At 46.0% G+C, this 19,489-nt stretch overlaps 2 protein-coding genes across 2 annotated transcripts in view; one reads left to right on the top strand and one right to left on the bottom strand.

Annotated features, from left to right (window-relative positions):
- Positions 1-128: 128 nt before the first annotated feature.
- LOC148900277 (alpha-2Db adrenergic receptor-like) lies at positions 129-12,587 on the top strand. The gene is made up of 2 exons (XM_088991890.1): positions 129-571; positions 11,350-12,587. The coding sequence occupies exons 1-2, from the start codon at positions 287-289 to the stop codon at positions 12,490-12,492; spliced, it is 1,428 nt and encodes a 475-aa protein (XP_088848016.1). The 5' UTR covers positions 129-286; the 3' UTR covers positions 12,493-12,587.
- LOC148900263 (voltage-gated potassium channel regulatory subunit KCNG4-like) overlaps positions 1,274-19,489 on the bottom strand; it is a 262,500-nt gene continuing 244,284 nt past the window's right edge. The window contains exon 4 of the transcript XR_016114433.1: positions 1,274-1,307. The gene's annotated coding sequence lies outside the window, so the exon portion shown is untranslated. The remainder of the gene's footprint in view (positions 1,308-19,489) is intronic.

The following is a 19,489-nucleotide window of genomic DNA, read 5'->3' as shown; positions in this document are numbered from 1 at the left end:
GCTTTGTAAATCAGCATCTAGATTTTGAAATATCTTCAAAATCTTCAAGCAAATCTTTCAATACCTAAAAAATGTGAGAATTTAAAACATGTAATTGTAATCTATATTACTGAGATATAAATTGTTAAGTTACTAACTGTCCCACTACCACGATGGACCTCTTTTGTACTCTATTTGGGAAGATTATTTTGCTTTCTTCTCCTCCATTTCATTTCGAGGCAGTAAGGTAGACAAAATAAGAGACTGTGATTTAAGAAGAATTGACTTAAATGTACTCTCACCTGTCATGGCCACGCTCCCCACTGCCTCTCCTTTGGAGAATATTAGCCAGGTGTCCTCTTCATCGTCAAGATCTTCTTCTCTGCCTCCACATTCACAGGCAGTGTCAGTGCTCATCATGCTCATTGTCGCAGTCATCATCCTCGTCACAGTTGTGGGAAATGTGCTGGTTGTAGTGGCCGTTTTTACCAGCCGTGCCTTGCGGGCTCCTCAAAATCTTTTTCTCGTGTCTCTGGCATCAGCGGACATACTGGTGGCGACGTTGGTCATCCCCTTCTCCTTGGCCAATGAGGTGAGAATTTAAAAAAAGGATACATAACAACACTGACTCAATAACCTTGTTTAGTAATTGAGAATGCTCATCATTCACTGTCAGATATGTACTGGATGCAAAAAAAAATACAAATCAAAGCTTATTATCATGACAATCAAACTAAAATCAGTCCTTGGTCTTCAGGTATCCAACATATTAAAACAAACAGGCGCTCTGCAACGTCAAGCTACAAAATTTCAATTGGTTTAAATTCTGTATTATTATCATTGTTCATGTAGTTTCGAAACCGATTGTTCTGACACAGGAAGTTTATTGTAGGGTCAAAGGTATTTTAACTTTTGACCAAATAATCATGATCACTACAAAAAGCACTCCAAAAAGTGAGTTGTTTTTGTAAAGTTTTGGTTTGTGACCAACGGGTGGCACTGTAGGGCACTGCCTGCAGTTGCCTGCAGCTGCACAGGTGTTGGTCGTTTTAATCAGTTACAGTTAAAAGGACTCCCGGTACGGCCATTTAGTGTCAAGTCATTGTTTGTTTCACCCTGTCAGGCTTGTTTCAGTTTTGTGTATTATTATTATTATTATTATTATTATTACAGTAAAGTGTCATCGATATTCTCGGGAGTCGGAAAAAATATCGGACTATCGATATATCCGATCCTGCGGCATGTAAATTTTCTCCTTGCGTTCATAGAAATAGTATCGTTATAAGCAGTACTGTCGATATAACCGATATCGATATAACGAGACTTTACTGTATTATTATTATTATTATTATTATTATTATTATTATTATTATAACAAAAAAAGTTGCATTATCCCATTTTAATCCAATTTGCGCGTTTGTGTGTGTTTGTAAAAGTGATGTCGACACTGCAATGTTCACTGCAACCACAACAGCGCCGTTCTGTTCACCCAAAACATTGTGGCCACTTTGGTCTTTATATTTAAATGTTGTTGGGTCGGGCTAAATGTTATCATGGTATTGTAACCGACCACGGAAATAAGTAGCTATCTATTTTGAAAGGAAGAAGTTAAAAGGGTGAAAAATGGAAATGCTGTTGGTCCTGACGAGATGTTTGTGGAGGTATGAGCAGCCAGGAGAGATGTCTGTGGAGTTTTTGACACAACACATTTTAATGGAATTGTAGAGGATGCCACAATGCCCAGGGTATGGAGGAAATGTGTAGGGGTGGCCATTTGTTAGAGCCCAGTTGTGGAAACTGTAGAGCATAGGTGTAAAAGCCCGTTGAGACAGATCCGACCGCCTCAACATTTTATGTGGCCCACAAAGCAAATCAAGCATGTTAATGTCCATTATGCTTCCTAAAGTCTCAAGTAAAATTTCATATTGCCATATGAAATGCACAATCACTGTATTTTTTTTCTTGACTTCTGATATTAAAACTAGTCATTCATCAATTTGTTGTATTATGAAATATGTGGAGTGGATTTGATATTTATGTGGTTTGCCAAATTTCATAACAGCCATGCAGGGGAAACCATAACTACAACATTGGCGAGACCAAAATGAGTTTGACACCCCTGTGAAATCAAGAGGATGACTCACAATAATGTTATGGCAAAGAGTGGTGGAAGCTAGACCCAGGACACGCGAGAATTTGTGAGCAGCATATGGTTGAATGCCTTGGAAGAGTGCCACAGCTTTATGATTTGCTTGAAGGGTGTTGCTGAAGAAATACAGAGGTCAGAAACCCCATCTGCAATGTATCTTTGTACATCTGTAAAAAGTCATGACGGGCATAGCCATTATTGCACTCTAAAGTTACTTTTACCGCCGGGCCAACGTCAGGCCATTGTGGCTTGTCAAGAGACAATGCAAAAGGAGAAATATGAATGCCCACCAAGATCTTTAAAATGCCAAAAGATTTGTCAATATTTGTGACCCAAGGGGCTGATATTTTATGAGTGTTATGTTTGTAATAGAAAATCATAATTGGTGTCTTACTGCTTGTATCAGTGTCAGATGTTTGTTCGGACACTGGGAACAAAGGCTCGAAAACAGGAAGATTGTCTTTTACTGCCTGCAGGGGACGTAGCCTATCATGACCAATGCCCAGCTGCTGCAGCCCTCTGCCAAGCTTTTTATTGAGAGTATATGCACATTTAAGCGATGCATTCATAAAACAGTCTTCTTGACTTGAATTCCCCACCCCTGGACGTCCCAAGCACCAACATCTATAAATCAACAAAGCGTAGATATTTTAATGGGTTGTCTTTCCATGAACTGATAGATTTATAACCTGGCTCATGAGCTCTTCTTGTAAAGGAGTTACCGAGACCTAAATTCCGCCCAAGGACAGATCTCCTACATGAGGATGACAGTTTAACAGTCTGTGTCTTTTCATCTCAGATTGACCCCAGATTTTCTGTGCTTCCATTGTAGGCCTTGTGTTCGGCCAACTAAGCATACAACAGCATGAAACTTTTAAATATGATAACTTCTATTCTGTCTATTCTCTATCAATAAGTCACAAATATTGTTTTAACTATATTTTTGTGCGGATAACTACTATATATCAGGGGTGTCAAAGTCACGGGCCACATTTTAGTTATTGTTTCCCTTGGAAGGTGTTCCAAATTTTGGGAAACGATTTTAATGTTTAATCAACTCCACATATTACATACAGTGAACAACAAATTGATGGTTTTACAATGAGAAGTCAAAAATTGTGGTTTTATGGATTACCTATGACAATTTGAAATTTTGGTTCAGACTTTTGCAAGAATCATTCTTGATTTGCTTTCAAGTATCCTCACTAGGGCCGCAGGGGTTGCTGGAGCCTATCGCAGCTGTCTTCGGGCAGTAGGCGGGGGAGACACCTGGAATTGGGTTGCCATGCACGTCTTTGGAATGTGGGAGGAAGTCACAGCACCCGGAGACAAACCACGCGGGCCAAGGGAAAACATACAAACTCCACACTGAGAGGCCCTTACTGCTCTCGTCACTCCTTTGTTCCTTTGATTTAACACACTCCGTGTGATAAATCTGTGAGTCATAAAATCAAGTGCGGTCCAGCTGTCAACTTGCAACTATGAAGTACTTTGACTTTTAGTGCCTCTCTTCTCCTCATGTGAGTAGCAACTAATCTAGTTAGTTTTTCTGGTGTCATTGGAGACTTCTGGAGACTCTTGAGATATTCTGCCAGCTGCAGTCGGAGCAGATTTTAATCAGCCGTGAAAACAGAACTGCGCTACGCAAAGCGGCCATTGGTTCAGCCGATTCTCCCGGTGATTCCCAATGCTTTAATTTGTGTGGATCCATGTGTGTTGCATAAGCGCTGCACACATCACCACATGGAGAGGGAATTTGCACTCTACAATTCTGCATAACAATCAATAGCAGTGCACAAAACGTATTTTCCTTCATCTCAAATTCTCACTTTTGGCAGTTATCCCGCTCATTATCTCCAGAAATGTTCATTCAAGAAATCACTTAAATAGAAGCTGTCTGACATAATGAAGTCAGAAGATTAAAACAAGCGGCAACAGGATGCTACAATCATCTGTGTTGCGCTAGACATTCCGGCAGCAGTCCTAGCTTTTTAAACAGTCACCAAGATAGTAGTTTGCCTTAACGATGGCTAATACTCACGAGAGAATAATGATGCACAGCCGTGTCAATCATTGGTCTGGGAACTCAATGATCTGATCCTCGGGTTTGGAGTTCTCATCGACTCTTTTGAACTTTGTGGCGTCGTTGACCATACGTGCTGTGGCGCCACAGTCAACCATGAAGCCCTTCTTGTTTCCACTTTGTGTCTGATGGTTATTTAAATTGAAGAAGAAAGACGTGTGCTCTGACTCAATCTCGTCCACAGCTCTCTTTGTCATGATCTGGTTGGCGACCAACGGGGGGCGCTGTCGGCCCCGCCTGCACCTGCACAGGTGCTGGTCGTCCCGATCAGATTGGCGACCAGCGGGTGGCGACGTCGGCCCTGCCGGCAGCCTCGCAGGTGCTGGTCGTTATAATCAATGACACTTAAAAAGACACCTGGCACGATCATCCGGTGCCGATTCATTGTTTGTTTGCTGCTTGTTCGCTGCATGCTTTGTGTACGTGTTTGTTTAACCTTGGCGGACTTTTACACTTGGTTTTCTTTTGCTACTTTGTATTTTTTCCATTCAGATCATTTTGATGTTTTACATTTTGTTACTGCTGACCTTTATTTTAATACAATTTGTCAAACAACCTCCTGCTCCCTCCTGCCTGCTTTTTGGGATCCGCACCCGCCATCACCACCTTGCGAACCGTGACAGAATGAATCGGCCAACCATCGGATCCCGCAGGTACATCGGACCCGTCTCATTTCCACCCTGTGCCTGGCAATGCTACGTCCACGTTAGCGAAAGCCTCGTCGCGTTTGAATCGCGTCACTCGACGAGCCGCAACGTCCACGTAAACGTCCGGCCGAGACCTCCTTCCAGGTGGCCGTCCAGGGTGAAACTGGGTGACTGGCATTGCACGCCCACGTCCAGCCACGCTGTCGTCGTGCATGACGAATTGAGTCTCATCCACGACGAGCCGTGCAACGTCTGCGTCAACGTCAGTCCGAGACCCCACTCACCGCTGGATCCCGGAGCGGCTCTGGACCCGTCTCGTTACCCCGGAGCCGGGCAGTTCACGCCCACGTCGGCGTCCGGCCGAGACCTGGTCCCATACGGCCGTACGGGGTGCCATTCTGCGCCTGGCAGTCGACGTCCACGCAGAGCCATGCGCCGTCGCGTGAACGTGCGAGAGGGATCGCGCTCACGCCCACGGCGATCCGTGCCGCGTCTTCGTCCACCCCAGGCCGAGTCCCGTTCCCATCAGGCCGCCGCCCGTCGTATGCTGGAGAGGCAGCGGTTGCCCTCTCCACCGACCGTTCCCTGGCGAGTGGACCTTTTGGGAGACTGTTGGGACTTCTGGAAGCAGCCCCTTGAAGGGGGGGTACTGTCATGATCTGGTTGGCGACCAACGGGGGGCGCTGTCGGCCCCGCCTGCACCTGCACAGGTGCTGGTCGTCCCGATCAGATTGGCGACCAGCGGGTGGCGACGTCGGCCCTGCCGGCAGCCTCGCAGGTGCTGGTCGTTATAATCAATGACACTTAAAAAGACACCTGGCACGATCATCCGGTGCCGATTCATTGTTTGTTTGCTGCTTGTTCGCTGCATGCTTTGTGTACGTGTTTGTTTAACCTTGGCGGACTTTTACACTTGGTTTTCTTTTGCTACTTTGTATTTTTTCCATTCAGATCATTTTGATGTTTTACATTTTGTTACTGCTGACCTTTATTTTAATACAATTTGTCAAACAACCTCCTGCTCCCTCCTGCCTGCTTTTTGGGATCCGCACCCGCCATCACCACCTTGCGAACCGTGACACTCTTCATGTAGTCACGGCCTCATCCTCGACCGTGTCGGCCTCGGTATTGTGGGTTCCACTTTCTTTCCTCTTTTCTCGCCTGGGAAGCACAAGGACATGTCCTGGCCATATGCCCTCTTTTACCGCAAGGGTAACACTCGACATCAGCCAGGTCCATTTTCTTTCTTCTCCCTCTCCCATGCGATCTTGTAGTCCCGCTGGTTTTCACCACGTTGTCTCCGTCGGCACTCTGGTCACCTTTTCTATATTTTTCAGGACTCTCAAAACTTAGTTTTGAACTCCACAAAAGTCATTGTGTCATTAGTTTGGGCACAACGAACGGTTTGTAGGAGTCAGGAAGCCCTTTTAGCACCATGGCTATCTGCAGTCCATCGCTAATATGCTCTTCTGCCCTCCTTAATGATGTGAATACAGTCTCTGCTCGGATAACATAGTCCGTGACTGTCTCACGGCTGCCTTTTCGAAGTGAAGAAAGGTCACAATACAAACTCACCACCCGTGGTTTGTCCTTTCCAGCATAATGCTCACGGAGAATTTCCATTGCTCTTCTCCCGTCACGTTTTGTGTCCCTCATTACCAGCGATAGGCTCTTATTGTCCACACATTGCACCAACTCTGCATATGCCACTCCATTCTTAGCCTTATCTTCGGCGAGAGCTTCTTTACCGTCCTCCTCTATGTCCGGGACGCCCAAAATAACGTCTCTGAGGCCGTGCAACTCCATGTGCGCCAGGAACCTTGTCTCCCGGAGCTTGTAATGTTTCTCGTTGCCATCGAATAAAAGCTTGAACCACCTTTGGCCTGTGGTACTGGGCCCATAACCTTTTGCACTAGACTAGACTTTCCGGCAGCAGTCCTAGCGCAACAATCTGGAAAGTGTCAGTTGTAGACATCAGGGAAGACATCAGAACAACTGAAAAAAACATGTAATTTCTACAGTCATTTATGATATGGGGCTGCATGTCAGGCAAAGCCATCGGGGAGATGGCCGTTATTACATCTTCAATAAATGCACACATTGACCTTTTGGAAACTTTTCTAACCCCATCAACTGAAAGGTTATTTTGGGATAATAAAATCATTTTTCAAGATGATACTGCATCTTGCCACAGAATAAAACTGAAAAAAAAACCATTCCTTGAAGAAAGACACATTAGGTCAATGTCATGGAATGCAAATTGTCTGGAACTCACGCAGGATCGTTTTTCAGGCTCCTACAGTGCTTGCTGACAAGTTGATGGAGTGTGTTGAAGGAGGGACACTTGTACAACATGCAGATTCGGGCACCCCTTAACAACTGCATTTGGCGGCGACATTTTTTCCTCTTTCATTCCTTTTTGTGTGAGTGGCTATTTGAAATGACTTTAGTTTTTTGTCATGTCTGTCATTCGCTTTTTTTCCCCCGACAAAATAAAATAACTCCAAGAACAGCCTCCATGACTGACTATTCTATAATTTTGCCAGGACTTGTAATATATGTGCAACATGAAGGAATGCTTCAACAAGAGAGTGCTTCATTTGTTTAATCAATATTTTGTTTGTCTGCCTTTTCATAGTTGTTCATTATTGAATCATTCTTTAACTCATTCACTGCCATTCACAAATTTATTCGGCAATTGAAAATATAACATAGAGCGCCATTCCTGAATTTGTTCGGTTTTTGTCTTTTTTTTTGTTTGGGAGCTGATAAAGTGCTGGTCATGGCCTCTGGCAATGTTTTCCCTTCCACAAGGGGGGCATTATTTCCCTTTTTTCATGTTAGCGCTTTGTTCCAGCTTCAGCTGTTGTTAAAGTGCTATATAAACCAATATGTATGTATTGCATTGTATTTTGGACGGCCACCCTCATTTCAAGCTCATATAACTCCAGGCCCATATAATTTAGGAATGAAGTGTTTTTTTCTGATGAACGAAGAAAGTCTAAGGTTTCTTACGCTGCAATAAATGTTTATGTAGTCCTAAAACTCAATATTCTGTGGGTCCTGGCATTCGAGTGACCATGACAAAAACCCTGGAATTCAAGTGACAATGACAAAAACCCTGGCACTGAAAATGACACATTCATTTTTGCACGTCTGGCAGGGAATGAATTAATTGTGTGTACTTTAAGTTGGACTTATCGTCCATTCAACCTATTTGGCGAATTATTTGACAGCTTTTAAATAATCAAAACTCTGTTCTCGGCTTCAGGTGAGTCGTGATTGGTTGTGAGCTGAGCTCTTTGGCAACTCTGAGGTCATTTTCAGCCAAACAGAAAGCGGCAAAATGGCTAAAAACGCGTGGCTTTTTTCACTTCATTCATATTCCACAAACGCAATATGAATCAGAATGCAGTGTTTAGACAAGTGAAGGTCTCCACTTTTTTGATACAAGGACTGTTATGGATGAGCAGGTTTCTTCAGTCGTCATCTGTACTTCTTTGAAGGTGTCAGACGTTTTGCTTCTTATCCAAGAGGCTTTGTCAGCGAACTAAAATTTTACAGACATAAGGACTATTATGATGGAGCAGCCCTCTGGTGCATTCAGTTTCTGGTCTTTTCTGACACATTTTAGAATCCTCCCCCCCTCCCCCCCGAGTGAAAGTTAAGGAACGCCTTGAGCTATTTTAAACAGCAATTTTGTTCCACCTTGCTTCAACACTGTCTTGTGATTATTCAGCTGATCTTTGTCTCAGAATTCTCTCTCTCTCTCTCTCTCTCTCTCTCTCTCTCTCTCTCTCTCTCTCTCTCTCTCTCTCTCTCTCTCTCTCTCTCTCTCTCTCTCTCTCTCTCTCGCTCTCTCTGTCTTTCTCTCTTCTCTCTCTCTGTCTCTTCCTATGTCTCTCTCTCGAGCTCTCTCTCTGTTTCTCCCTATCTCTCTCTCGCTGTCTCCCTATTTCACTCTGTCTCTCCCTATGTCTCTCTCTCTGTCTCTCTATCTCTATCTCTCTTTCTGTCTCTCCCTCTCTCTCTCTCTCTCTCTCTCTCTCTCTCTCTCTCTCTCTCTCTCTCACTGTCTCCCTCGTTCTCTCTCTCTCTCTCTCTCTCTCTCTCTCTCTCTCTCTCTCTCTCTCTCTCTCTCTCTCTCTCTCTCTCTCTCTCTCTCTCTCTCTCTCTCTCTCTCTCTCACTGTCTCCCTCGTTCTCTCTCTCTCTCTCTCTCTCTCTCTCTATCTTTCTCTCTTCTCTCTCTCTGTCTCTTCCTATGTCTCTCTCTCGAGCTCTCTCTCTGTTTCTCCCTATCTCTCTCTCTCTCTCTGTCTCTCCCTGTCTCTCTCTCTCCGTGTCTCCCTCCCTCTCTCTCTCGCTCTCTCTCTCTCTCTCTAACTCTGCCCCTCTTCTCTCTCTCTGTCTCTTCCTATGTCTCTCTCGCTGTCTCCCTATTTCACTCTGTCTCTCTCTGTCTCTCCCTATGTCTCTCTCTCTGTCTCTATCTCTATCTCTCTTTCTGTCTCTCCCTATCTCTCTCTCTCTCTCTCACTGTCTCCCTCGTTCTCTCTCTCTCTCTCTCTCTCTCTCTCTCTCTCTCTCTCTCTCTCTCTCTCTGTCTTTCTCTCTTCTCTCTCTCTGTCTCTTCCTATGTCTCTCTCTATCTCTCTCTCTATCTATCTATCTATCTATCTATCTATCTCTGTCTGTCTGTCTGTCTGTCTGTCTGTCCGTCTCTCCATCTCTCTCTCTCTCTGTCTTTCTCTCTTCTCTCTCTCTGTCTCTTCCTATGTCTCTCTCTCTCTCTCTGTTTCTCCCTATCTCTCTCTCTCTCTCTCTCTCGCTCTCACTGTCTCCCTCGTTCTCTCTCTCTCTCTCGCTGTCTTTCTCTCTTCTCTCTCTCTGTCTCTTCCTATGTCTCTCTCTCGAGATCTCTCTCTGTTTCTCCCTATCTCTCTCTCGCTGTCTCCCTATTTCGCTCTGTCTCTCTCTGTCTCTCTCTCCATCTCTGTCTCTCCCTGTCTCTCTCTCCGTGTCTCCCTCCCTCTCTCTCTCTCGCTCTCTCTCTCTCTCTCTCTCTCTCTCTCTAACTCTCCCCCTATCTGTATCTCTCTCTGTCTCTCTCTCGTTCCGTCCCTCTCTATGTCTGTCTTTCTCTCTCTCTCTCTCTCTCTCTCACTCTCTCTCTAACTCTCCCCCTATCTGTATCTCTCTCTGTCTCTCTCTCGTTCCGTCCCTCTCTATGTCTGTCTTTCTCTCTCTCTCTCTCTCTCTCTCTCTCTCTCTCTCTCTCTCTCTCTCTCTCTCTCTCTCTCTCTCTCTCTCTCTCTATCTATCTATCTATCTATCTATCTATCTATCTATCTCTGTCTGTCTGTCTGTCCGTCTCTCCATCTCTCCATCTCTCTCCCTATCTCTCAAATGGCACTGACATTCCTCCCAATCAAAAACAGTGTTGGCCAATGTTCCCTCTAAGCTGCGCGCGTGCGCAATCGCGCACTGCTTGCACATATTCAGCGCACAAGAACATCTATGCAGCGCACATTTTGCAATGTAACTCAATGAGTGACAGGTGTCTAGCCAATAATGCCGTACAATTCACGTACGCTACGCAGCCAAGCGGAGCAGAACGGCGCGAATGTGCCCTGCCCATCCGCGCCGTGATACTGCCCTGAAACTGGTGTGTGGCCACAGCGTACACATTAGTGATGGGAATTCCAGCTCTTTTTATAGAGCCGGTTCTTTTGGCTCGGCTCACTACAAAGATTCTGTTCTTTTGGCTCTCAAATGGCTCCTCAGTTTGTTTGTTTGTTTGTTTGTTTGTTTGTTTTGTTTGTTTGTTTTGCTTACATTAATTAACTCCCAAAAATCATGTAAAATTATTTTATAAAACAAATTAATATAAAAAAATATAAAACCTCATTCTCCTCACTGCTGCGTGTGTCTTTAATTCACCCCTCCCTCCTCTACCATGGATATCGACCAATCACGTGCGGCTTTAACCGAAGACTGGGGGCGGGGAATAGAGGGCAAAAAAAGTTGGCTCCCATTTCTGGCTCCTTGTAAGGAACCGGCTCTCCTCGTTCACTTCCGCGATCCGGCTCTAAGAACCGGCTTGTTCGCGAATGACACATCACTAGTACACATCTGATGTTGCTCACAGTGGTCCTCAGTGTGCTCAGGGAGCTTGTGTGTCTGCTCAGACACATGAAAAATTAGAGGGAACATTGGTGCTGGCATATTCGTGCTGCCGAAAAGGCACAACCGCTAAGCACAGTCTCTTTCTTGATGAATGTCGTGGCCAAAAATGCTGAAGAACGATATCCGTTACACACAACGCATAACAACGGGTGCGATGCTGACTTTAAAAAAAATCAAGAAGCGATAAAATCTCAGTTTGGGAGAGTGGAAGTGTAGTGTTGACATCAAATATTGTTTTTGCACTTAGTGTCCTTGTGATTTTCAACGGTCTTAATTGCCCTAATCAATTTCTTCTCTTTTCAGGTGATGGGCTACTGGTATTTTGGTTCAACCTGGTGCTCCGTCTATCTGGCTCTGGACGTTTTGTTTTGCACTTCATCCATTGTCCATCTTTGCGCCATCAGCCTCGACCGCTACTGGTCGGTCACGAAAGCGGTCAGCTACAACCGCAAGCGGACGCCCAAACGGATTAAACTGATGATCAGTGTTTTGTGGCTAATATCTATCGTCATCTCTTCACCACCTCTTCTCATGGCACACACAAGGGTGGATTGGGACTTCCCGGATGACAACAACGAACCCCAGAAGCAGAAGTGTCTACTCAACAACCAGACTTGGTACATCCTCTCCTCCTGTCTTGTGTCCTTCTTTGCGCCAGGAGTTATCATGATACTGGTCTACTGTAAGATATACCGCGTTGCCAAACAGCGAGCCTCCACGGTATTCGTGGCGAAGAATGTGATCGAGCGTCAATCGTCCCAGTCTGAGACCTGCTTTGGGGGTGCCCAAAGGACTAACCAAGAAAATGGAGCCAAGTGCAGGAAAACCCAGAAAAAGACAACCAACCAACTGCCAGAGAACAGATACAGCTCTTCTAACGTCGAGAACAACAGCAGCAGCCACAAGAGAGAAGAGTTAGACAGTATTAACTTGGAGGATAAAATTGACCTCAAGACATCTTCCTTGTTTCCTGCTTCACTCTGCTTCTCCAAGAAAGCTGGCGGGAAGAGGAAAACAGAGGAGGGAAAGGACACTGAGGAATCAGCAAACAAGTTGAAACCTCCGCCCCCGTCTTGTGCTTCCATATCGTGGGTATCGTCAGATCATTGCTCCCATCACCTCCTCATGCCTTCTCCCGTCGCGCTCCGAAGCAGGCAGATGTCTTTGTCCAGAAACAAAGTGGCACAAATGAGGGAGAAGCGATTTACGTTTGTTCTGGCAGTGGTGATGGGAGTATTTGTCCTATGCTGGTTCCCGTTTTTTTTTACTTACAGTCTCCAAGCACTCTGCAAAGAGAAATGCAGCATTCCTGATGCACTTTTTAACCTCTTTTTCTGGATCGGCTACTGCAACAGTTCCCTGAACCCGATTATTTATACTATTTTTAACCGAGACTTCAGGAGGGCCTTTAAAAAGATTATATTCCAGACTCGTAAACGAACATAAACTGGGATGGAATGTGTTCAAATGCAAATGTGTCCTAATTTTTCATCCAATTTTTCCACTACTCTATCACATGTACATAGAAGGTCTTGTCTCTGAGGATTTCTTCATTGTCGACCAACTGAAAAACTGTGAACCATTTTTGGAAGAGCAACAAGCCAGGGCATAATGAGTGTAAGACATTAAAAGGGTCTCAAATTAGTGTCCCTTAAAGGACAACCGACACCATTTTTTTGTTTCCTAACTAACATCAGAAAAATGTTTTATAGCATCTAAAATATCCAAAACTTTTATTATTTTATTAATTATTTTTAGTCAAATGCAAAACACCACCAAAAACTACTTCAAAATGATCTCGGAGATGCCAAGTTTCAGAAGGTCCCGCCCCCTTGTTCGTGACTTCACGCCACGACGTCTTGCCTTGCTCTAGAATCAAAACAATGGCTTCAGATTCGGAGATTATGCTTTCTTGTTACTCATCCAGTTATGAATATGATTCAAATAGTTCTGAAGAGGAAAGCATAAATGTTTGCTATCGATTAAAGAAGTCCTTCTGTATCAATTCGAGCCGTCAGGACTCCAATGTAGCGTCCCAGAAAATGCACAAGATGGCGCCCAAGCTCCATTGTAAATGGGCTGATTTGTCTTCTGGGAATTTGTGTCAATTATAGTGGTACCTCGGTGTTGTGTCCGGAGGAATGAGAGAGGAGAGTTGCTTTGTCAACGTGTTTATTGTGCCACCATCTTAGTCTACCTGCGGTCGTGACGTCACCGCTGCTTTTCGACCTGTCGCAACATTCTGTAGCAGTGTGACATATGCTACATTTACCCCCCTCCCTGAAGGAACCAAAAACACTCTGTAACAAGGGAAACCGGGTAGACTGCCGGTTTCCCTGCTTAGCCGTGTGGGTTATTCTGCCACGCGATAGGTTAGCACTGGCTAGGGTCTGAACATTCAAAATCGGTGATAATTGTCCAAATTACCAAAGGGCAAAGGCGAACGCGAGCTGGCCGAGGCTCTGGCCCCACAGGCACGGCTGGTTCACCACGCTCTTCGAGGCGTCCCATCGGTGTTCTCTGATGTGTGACAGGACGTTAGTAGTCTTTGCCTGAGAAGTCGTTCGAGGGGGTCGGTGCCGCCACTCTCCTTAGGCGGCTGGCATGCCAACGAGACCCGTCAGCCAGACAGAAGGTGGTCGGTCCGAGTTGGGCGGTAATCTGGACTGGTGCTGTCCAGAATGAGTCCAATTTGTGAGAGCAGCACGGCCGGCGAATGCGGACCCAGTCCGACACAGTAAGTGTGCGTTGCTTCGTCCGGCGCTTCTCCTTGGGCCCTCTGCTGGCTGAGGAAGAGTAGGGCAGGCCGTCTGCTTGGTTGAAGCTTTCTCCACCCCCGTTGGCCTGGGGGTGAATTGTGGCACCCGCATTGTCAGAGATGGAAAAGCCGAGTGCACAAAACAAGTCCAAGCCCAAGAGGTTGACGCCATGACGGGATATTTGGAAGGTGAAGGGGGGGAGAGTCCTCGAGCCATAGCGCACTGTGAAGGTGGCAGTGCCCACCATACCAATCTTAGTTTGGCCATAGCCAAACAAGTCCTCAGCGTTGGCCTCGATCTGGAGATGAGGAAATAGCCATCGAACTGTGGACACGTTCAACAGTGACCTGGAGGCTGCCGTGTCGAGCAGGAGTGGTAAGCTCACTCCATCCAGTTCCACTGTGCACCACTTGAATGGCTTGGCGCGTGAGCCCACGCAGTGGATGGTGGTTCGCCTCGGCTGGTCTGGTGAGCGGCGTGGCGGGTATGTTGACGTGGGAGCAGAGCGGCACATCCTGGCGAAGTGGTTCCTCCTTCCGCAGTGCTGGCATCTCTGTCCAATGGCTTTGCAAGTTGGCGCGCTTGTGGGGTGCCAGGCAGACCCACAGTTGGCAGAAGGTCTGCGTGTGTTGGCCCGTTGATGTCTGACGACATTTATCTCGGCACCGTCGTATGTAGCGGTGGAGTCGTAGGTGAAGGTGGCGTCTGGGAGTGGAGGGGTTGGAGCAACAATCTGTGCCAACGCGGGAGAGTGTGAAGGTGTGGGTGGGTTCACGAACCGAGCCGTTAATTGTGCTGCGTTCTCCAATTGAAACGCCATTTCCACAGCCTTCGATAGTGGGAGGTCGTCAGGGGACAATAACAGTTTCTCCCGTAGTTTGGGATCAATCGTGTGCTCGGCGAGTTGATCCCTAATCATTTCCTCCTCCAAGTGGCCGAATTTACAGAGGCCCGCTAAACACCGCAAGTCGGCAACGTAGTGGTGTACCGACTCGCCTGTTCGTTGACGGAAGGCAATCCGCCGGACAATCACGCCCTGAGGTGGGGCGAAATGTCGGGCCAATAAAGTGACACAATCCCCGTATGTCTTCGCGGGTCCAAGAGAGCGAAAAATGCGTTGCCCCTCACTACCTAAACTGTGTATTAGCACAGCCGTTCGGCGTGCTTCGCTTGCCTCGTTTAGTCCGGTCGCCGTCAGATACGTCGTAAACGAGTCATACCAGCGGGACCACGGGACTGGTGGCTCACCGGGGAGCGCGAGGAACGAGGGGAGGGGAGCTGTGTAGAAGTCCATCTTCGTCGCCAATGTTGTGTCCGGAGGAATGAGAGAGGAGAGTTGCTTTGTCAACGTGTTTATTGTGCCACCATCTTAGTCTACCTGCGGTCGTGACGTCACCGCTGCTTTTCGACCTGTCGCAACATTCTGTAGCAGTGTGACATATGCTACACTCGGTTCTCGACCATAATTCCTTCCAGGACCCTGTTCGAAAAGCGATTTTTTTCGAACACCGAAACCACCTCTTTGCTCCTGTCACTTGCGAGTTGACAGCAGGGAGGGGGGGGGGCTGCCTCTCCCGGCCGTTCTCCACCCGCTGTCAATTCTCTAATCACGGACACGGGGCATTTATACGGTTCGCGATCACCTCGCCAATGCCGGATGATTGACTCACCTCGCCACCGTACCTGGACTCTTCCTTCGATGCGCGAGTGTATCCGGTCCGAGATATTTTCCCCGCGTCCCGTAAATTTATGTCATCTTCCGGGATTGCGTAATTTTGCACCCTCGTGTGCCATTTGCTTTTTGGCGTAGTAAGCGGGTCGGATCACCCCCTGCCTTCTTACTCGCCGTGTTTTCTTTTATTTGTGAATAAACATCCTGCTTGGGTAGTACGTCTCTGCCGCCTGCTCTGGTATCCCAAACATTGCACTACTTTCCGACGAGTCAGCTGCCGTCACTCTCGCTGGGAACGTGACAGCTACGGATGACTCAGCTACAGGATGTTCTTTTCTCTTCAAATATCTATCCAATGACACTTGCTCTCACGCCCACAGTCACATCACTAGATTTCGCAGCCTCCTTATTTTTTAATATTGTACTGATCGTAGATTTCGCCATGCTGTATTCCCTCGCCAGATCAGACACTCACACACCTCCTTCATATTTTGCGATTATTTCTTTCTTAAATGCAATAGTTGTACGCACTACTTTTCTTTTGTCACTTTAAGCAGCACTTACTTTCTTTGGAGGCATGATTAGGGGCTAAAACTCTTCGTACACGTACATATTAAACGCTAGAGCAAAACGCAGCATGTCCGCTGGCGACAACAGTTGGTCACGAACAGAGCGATACACCCGTGCGCCGCTCAGCTCCCCACCCTCGCGTACGCACTCACACGTCGTATTGGCGTTCGAACACCGATTGATGTTCGAACGCCGAAGCAAGAATATCTCGAATATTTTGTTCGAACACCGATTTGTTCGAACAGTGAGGCGTTCGCGAACCGAGGTACCACTGTAGTATCAAATAGTAGTCTTGGTGCAACACACAACGATTCACCATTGCGTTATGTGTTTTCCTTCTAATTTCGCCATCAACACGAAGTGTTCAGACCAAACAAAGTACCGAAAATGCATTGTGTGTCGCTTTCTCGGTCAGGGGCATTGTTACCAACTTGAAAACAAGACTTCCTGATTATTCAGTGCGAGTCTTAAAATGTAAAATATAGCTATATGCGGTGGAATCTTTGTAAAATACGCTCAGTAGAAGTCATTTATAGTCCATCCATCCATCCATCCATTTTCCGTTCCACTTATTCCTCATTAGGGTCGCGGGGGGGTGCTGGAGCTTATGGGGCGCGAGGCGGGGGACACCCTGAATTGGTTGCCAGCCAATCGCAGGGCACACAAAGACATACAACAGTCACTCTCACACTCACACCTAGGGACAATTTCGAGTGGTCAATCTGCCCGCCATGCATGTTTTTGGAATGTGGGATGAAACCGGCGGACCCGGAGAAAACCCACACGGGTCCGGGGAGAACATGCGAGCTCCACACAGGGAGGCCGGGTGATGCGACACGAACCGGCGACCTCTGCACTGTGAAGCCGGTGTGCTAGCCACTCGACTACCGAGCCAAGAATGCAACAAGTTTTCCAAATACATGTGTAAGGAACAACATATTATAAGGCGTTACAGTAGAGGCTGTGGTTATGCACTACTTCGTCTACTGCTGGGGGAAATGGAGTTGTGGCTGCTGACACTAGTTGCGAGACCTGTTCTGACTCAATATTACTTCACATATAAGGCGCAGGAGAAAGAAGAAAATCAAGGCATTTGGGTGCACCTTATACACCGGACAATACGGTATGTTGTAGTTAAAATTTTAGTTTTCCAGACCTTTATTAACAGTGCGTGCAGTGTTTCAAGTAATATTTGTCCTAAATAATGGGAACTACTGGGCTATATAAACGTATTTGCTCTTTTCCCAGTTTCCTTTTGTAATAGTTTCCCCACTTAAAGGTTTAAGATCAAACACATACAAGAAAAAGATAACCGAAGGAAACAATAATGGTGACAATTTTTAAATCCTGAGTTTATTTATTTTGAAACGAAAGTATTCAAAGCTACCAGAACTTGTGTGTAACAAGAGTAATTAACCTTTTAAAACTGATACAGCAGGCAATACGTTTTGTACATCTTTGCAGAGATATTTTCCATTCCTTTCCTTCATGATCTTCTGGATGAGCTGTCTCTGTGCTCTGAGGGTACTTTTTGAAGGCTGGTGGTTTACCAGTTTGTTTTTCTGTTTATGAATAATGGCTATCATCTTTGTCCACCGGTGTTGTAAGAATAGCTTTGTAACAATTCCCAAGATGACAGATGCTAATTACTTTATTTCTCATACTGTATGTTCTCGAAATTATTAGATTGTGTTTTTTCAGTTTTGGGAGATTTTGGCAATTTTCTTCTTGATTGAACAGATATGAAGGTAATCAATACTCCATCCATCCATTTTTCCGATCTACTTTATCCTCAAAAGAGTCGTGGAGGGTGCTGGAGCCTATATTCAAGTCTTCATTTCTCTTTATGTGCGTGTGTGTGCTTGTGTGTGTGTGTGTGTGTGTGTGTGTGTGTGTGTGTGTGTGTGTGTGTGTGTGTGTGTGTGTGTGTGTGTGTGTGTGTGTGTGTGTGTGTGTGTGTGTGTGTGTGTGCGTGCGTGTGTGTGAGTGTGCGTGCATGCATGCGTGCTTGTTTCAGAATCACAAAGCCTTTAATAGTGTCACGTCCGCTTGAGGAGTGGTGACAATACTCGCGGGACGCCGGAAGGTAGTGGGGATCGGATCCGAAATACACGATGGAGACAGTGATTCAATTAAAGAGTCTTTACTGAGCAACATCAAACATAACAGAAAGTCGAGAACAAGGAAGGTAGATGACTATAAACAGACCTGCGTGCGGAAGGGTGACGGGGGACTTCCACAAATACACCGACAGAACGGTAAGAGAGGCTTTCATAGCCAGAAGGCACGATCAAGGAAATGGGGAACAGGTGCGTGAGTCTGGAGAGCCAGGAACAGAGGGTCCCGCTCGAGGAGCAGAGGAGGAAGAGATAGGAGGGGAGGGGCTCGCTCCTGGCAGCGACGAGGATGTGACAAATAGTTCCACAATCGAGATATTTGCAATCTACAACACCAAAATTGAAAGGGTTTGCGGGATGAAATATTAAAACTAAGCATTCTAAGCAGAATATAAATGTCAGAAGATTGAAATGTATAACTATGCAAAGTTGTTTCATAAAAAGAATTGTACATAGTGCAAGTATAAAAAAGCATATTTGGTATATGCAACTGTATTGAGTCAACATAAGGTGGCTGTGCTATTTACAATGCAAGAGTCCTATTTTTTTCACATCTGATTATTAAGAAGCCTGGCAGCAGTCGGTAGGAACGAGCGGCGGTACCTCTCCTTTCTGCAGCATGGGTGTAACAATCTCTGGCTGAAGGAGCTACCCGGTGCTTTCAGGGTGGTCAGGATGGGTGGAACGGGCTGTCCATCATAGACGGGATGTCCATCAGTTGAAGACAGAACTGGCCCACTTGACCAGGCGCGACAGTCTTTTTCTGTCCCGGGTGGTTATGCTGCCTGCCCAGCAGACAATTCCATAGTGGATGGCTGAAGCGACCACAGAGTCATCGAAAATCTAGTCAGAGATACTCGGTTGGACACTGTGAACAAAGACTCGAACACAGGAAGATTGTATTTTTCTGCTAGCAGGGGACGCAGCCATTCATGACCGACGCCCAACTTCTGCAGCCCTCTTCCAAGCTACTGTATTTATTGAGTATATTCAAATTTAAGTGCTACATTAGTAAAACATAGTCTTCTTAATTTAGATACCACGTCCCCGGACGTCCCAAGCACCAACAACTATAAAACAACAGAACATAGACATTTTAATTGGTTGTCCTTCCCCTGAATCGATAAATTTGTAGCCTGGCTAATGACCTCTTAATGTGAAGGAGTTTCCCAAGTCCTAAATTAGTCCATATGAAGGAATTGACCAAGTACTAAATTAGTCCACGACCAGATCTCCTACATGAAGATGACAGGTTAGCAGGCTGTGTCTGTTCACCTCAGATTGACCCCAGTTTTCTCTGTGCTTTATTTATAGGCTTAATTTTC

Source organism: Hippocampus bargibanti, linkage group LG03, assembly GCF_051943395.1.
Source record: "Hippocampus bargibanti isolate YZ-2025 linkage group LG03, ASM5194339v1, whole genome shotgun sequence".
In the NCBI taxonomy this organism is placed as follows: Eukaryota; Metazoa; Chordata; class Actinopteri; order Syngnathiformes; family Syngnathidae; genus Hippocampus; species Hippocampus bargibanti.
This window is presented reverse-complemented; position numbering and strand designations above follow the sequence as displayed.

Coding starts and splice junctions, on each gene's coding strand:
- LOC148900277 (XM_088991890.1), top strand. CDS start 287: ATGGCCACGCTCCCCACTGCCTCTCCTTTGGAGAATATTAGCCAGGTG. Junction 572..11,349: donor CCTTCTCCTTGGCCAATGAG/GTGAGAATTTAA, acceptor TTCTCTTTTCAG/GTGATGGGCTACTGGTATTT.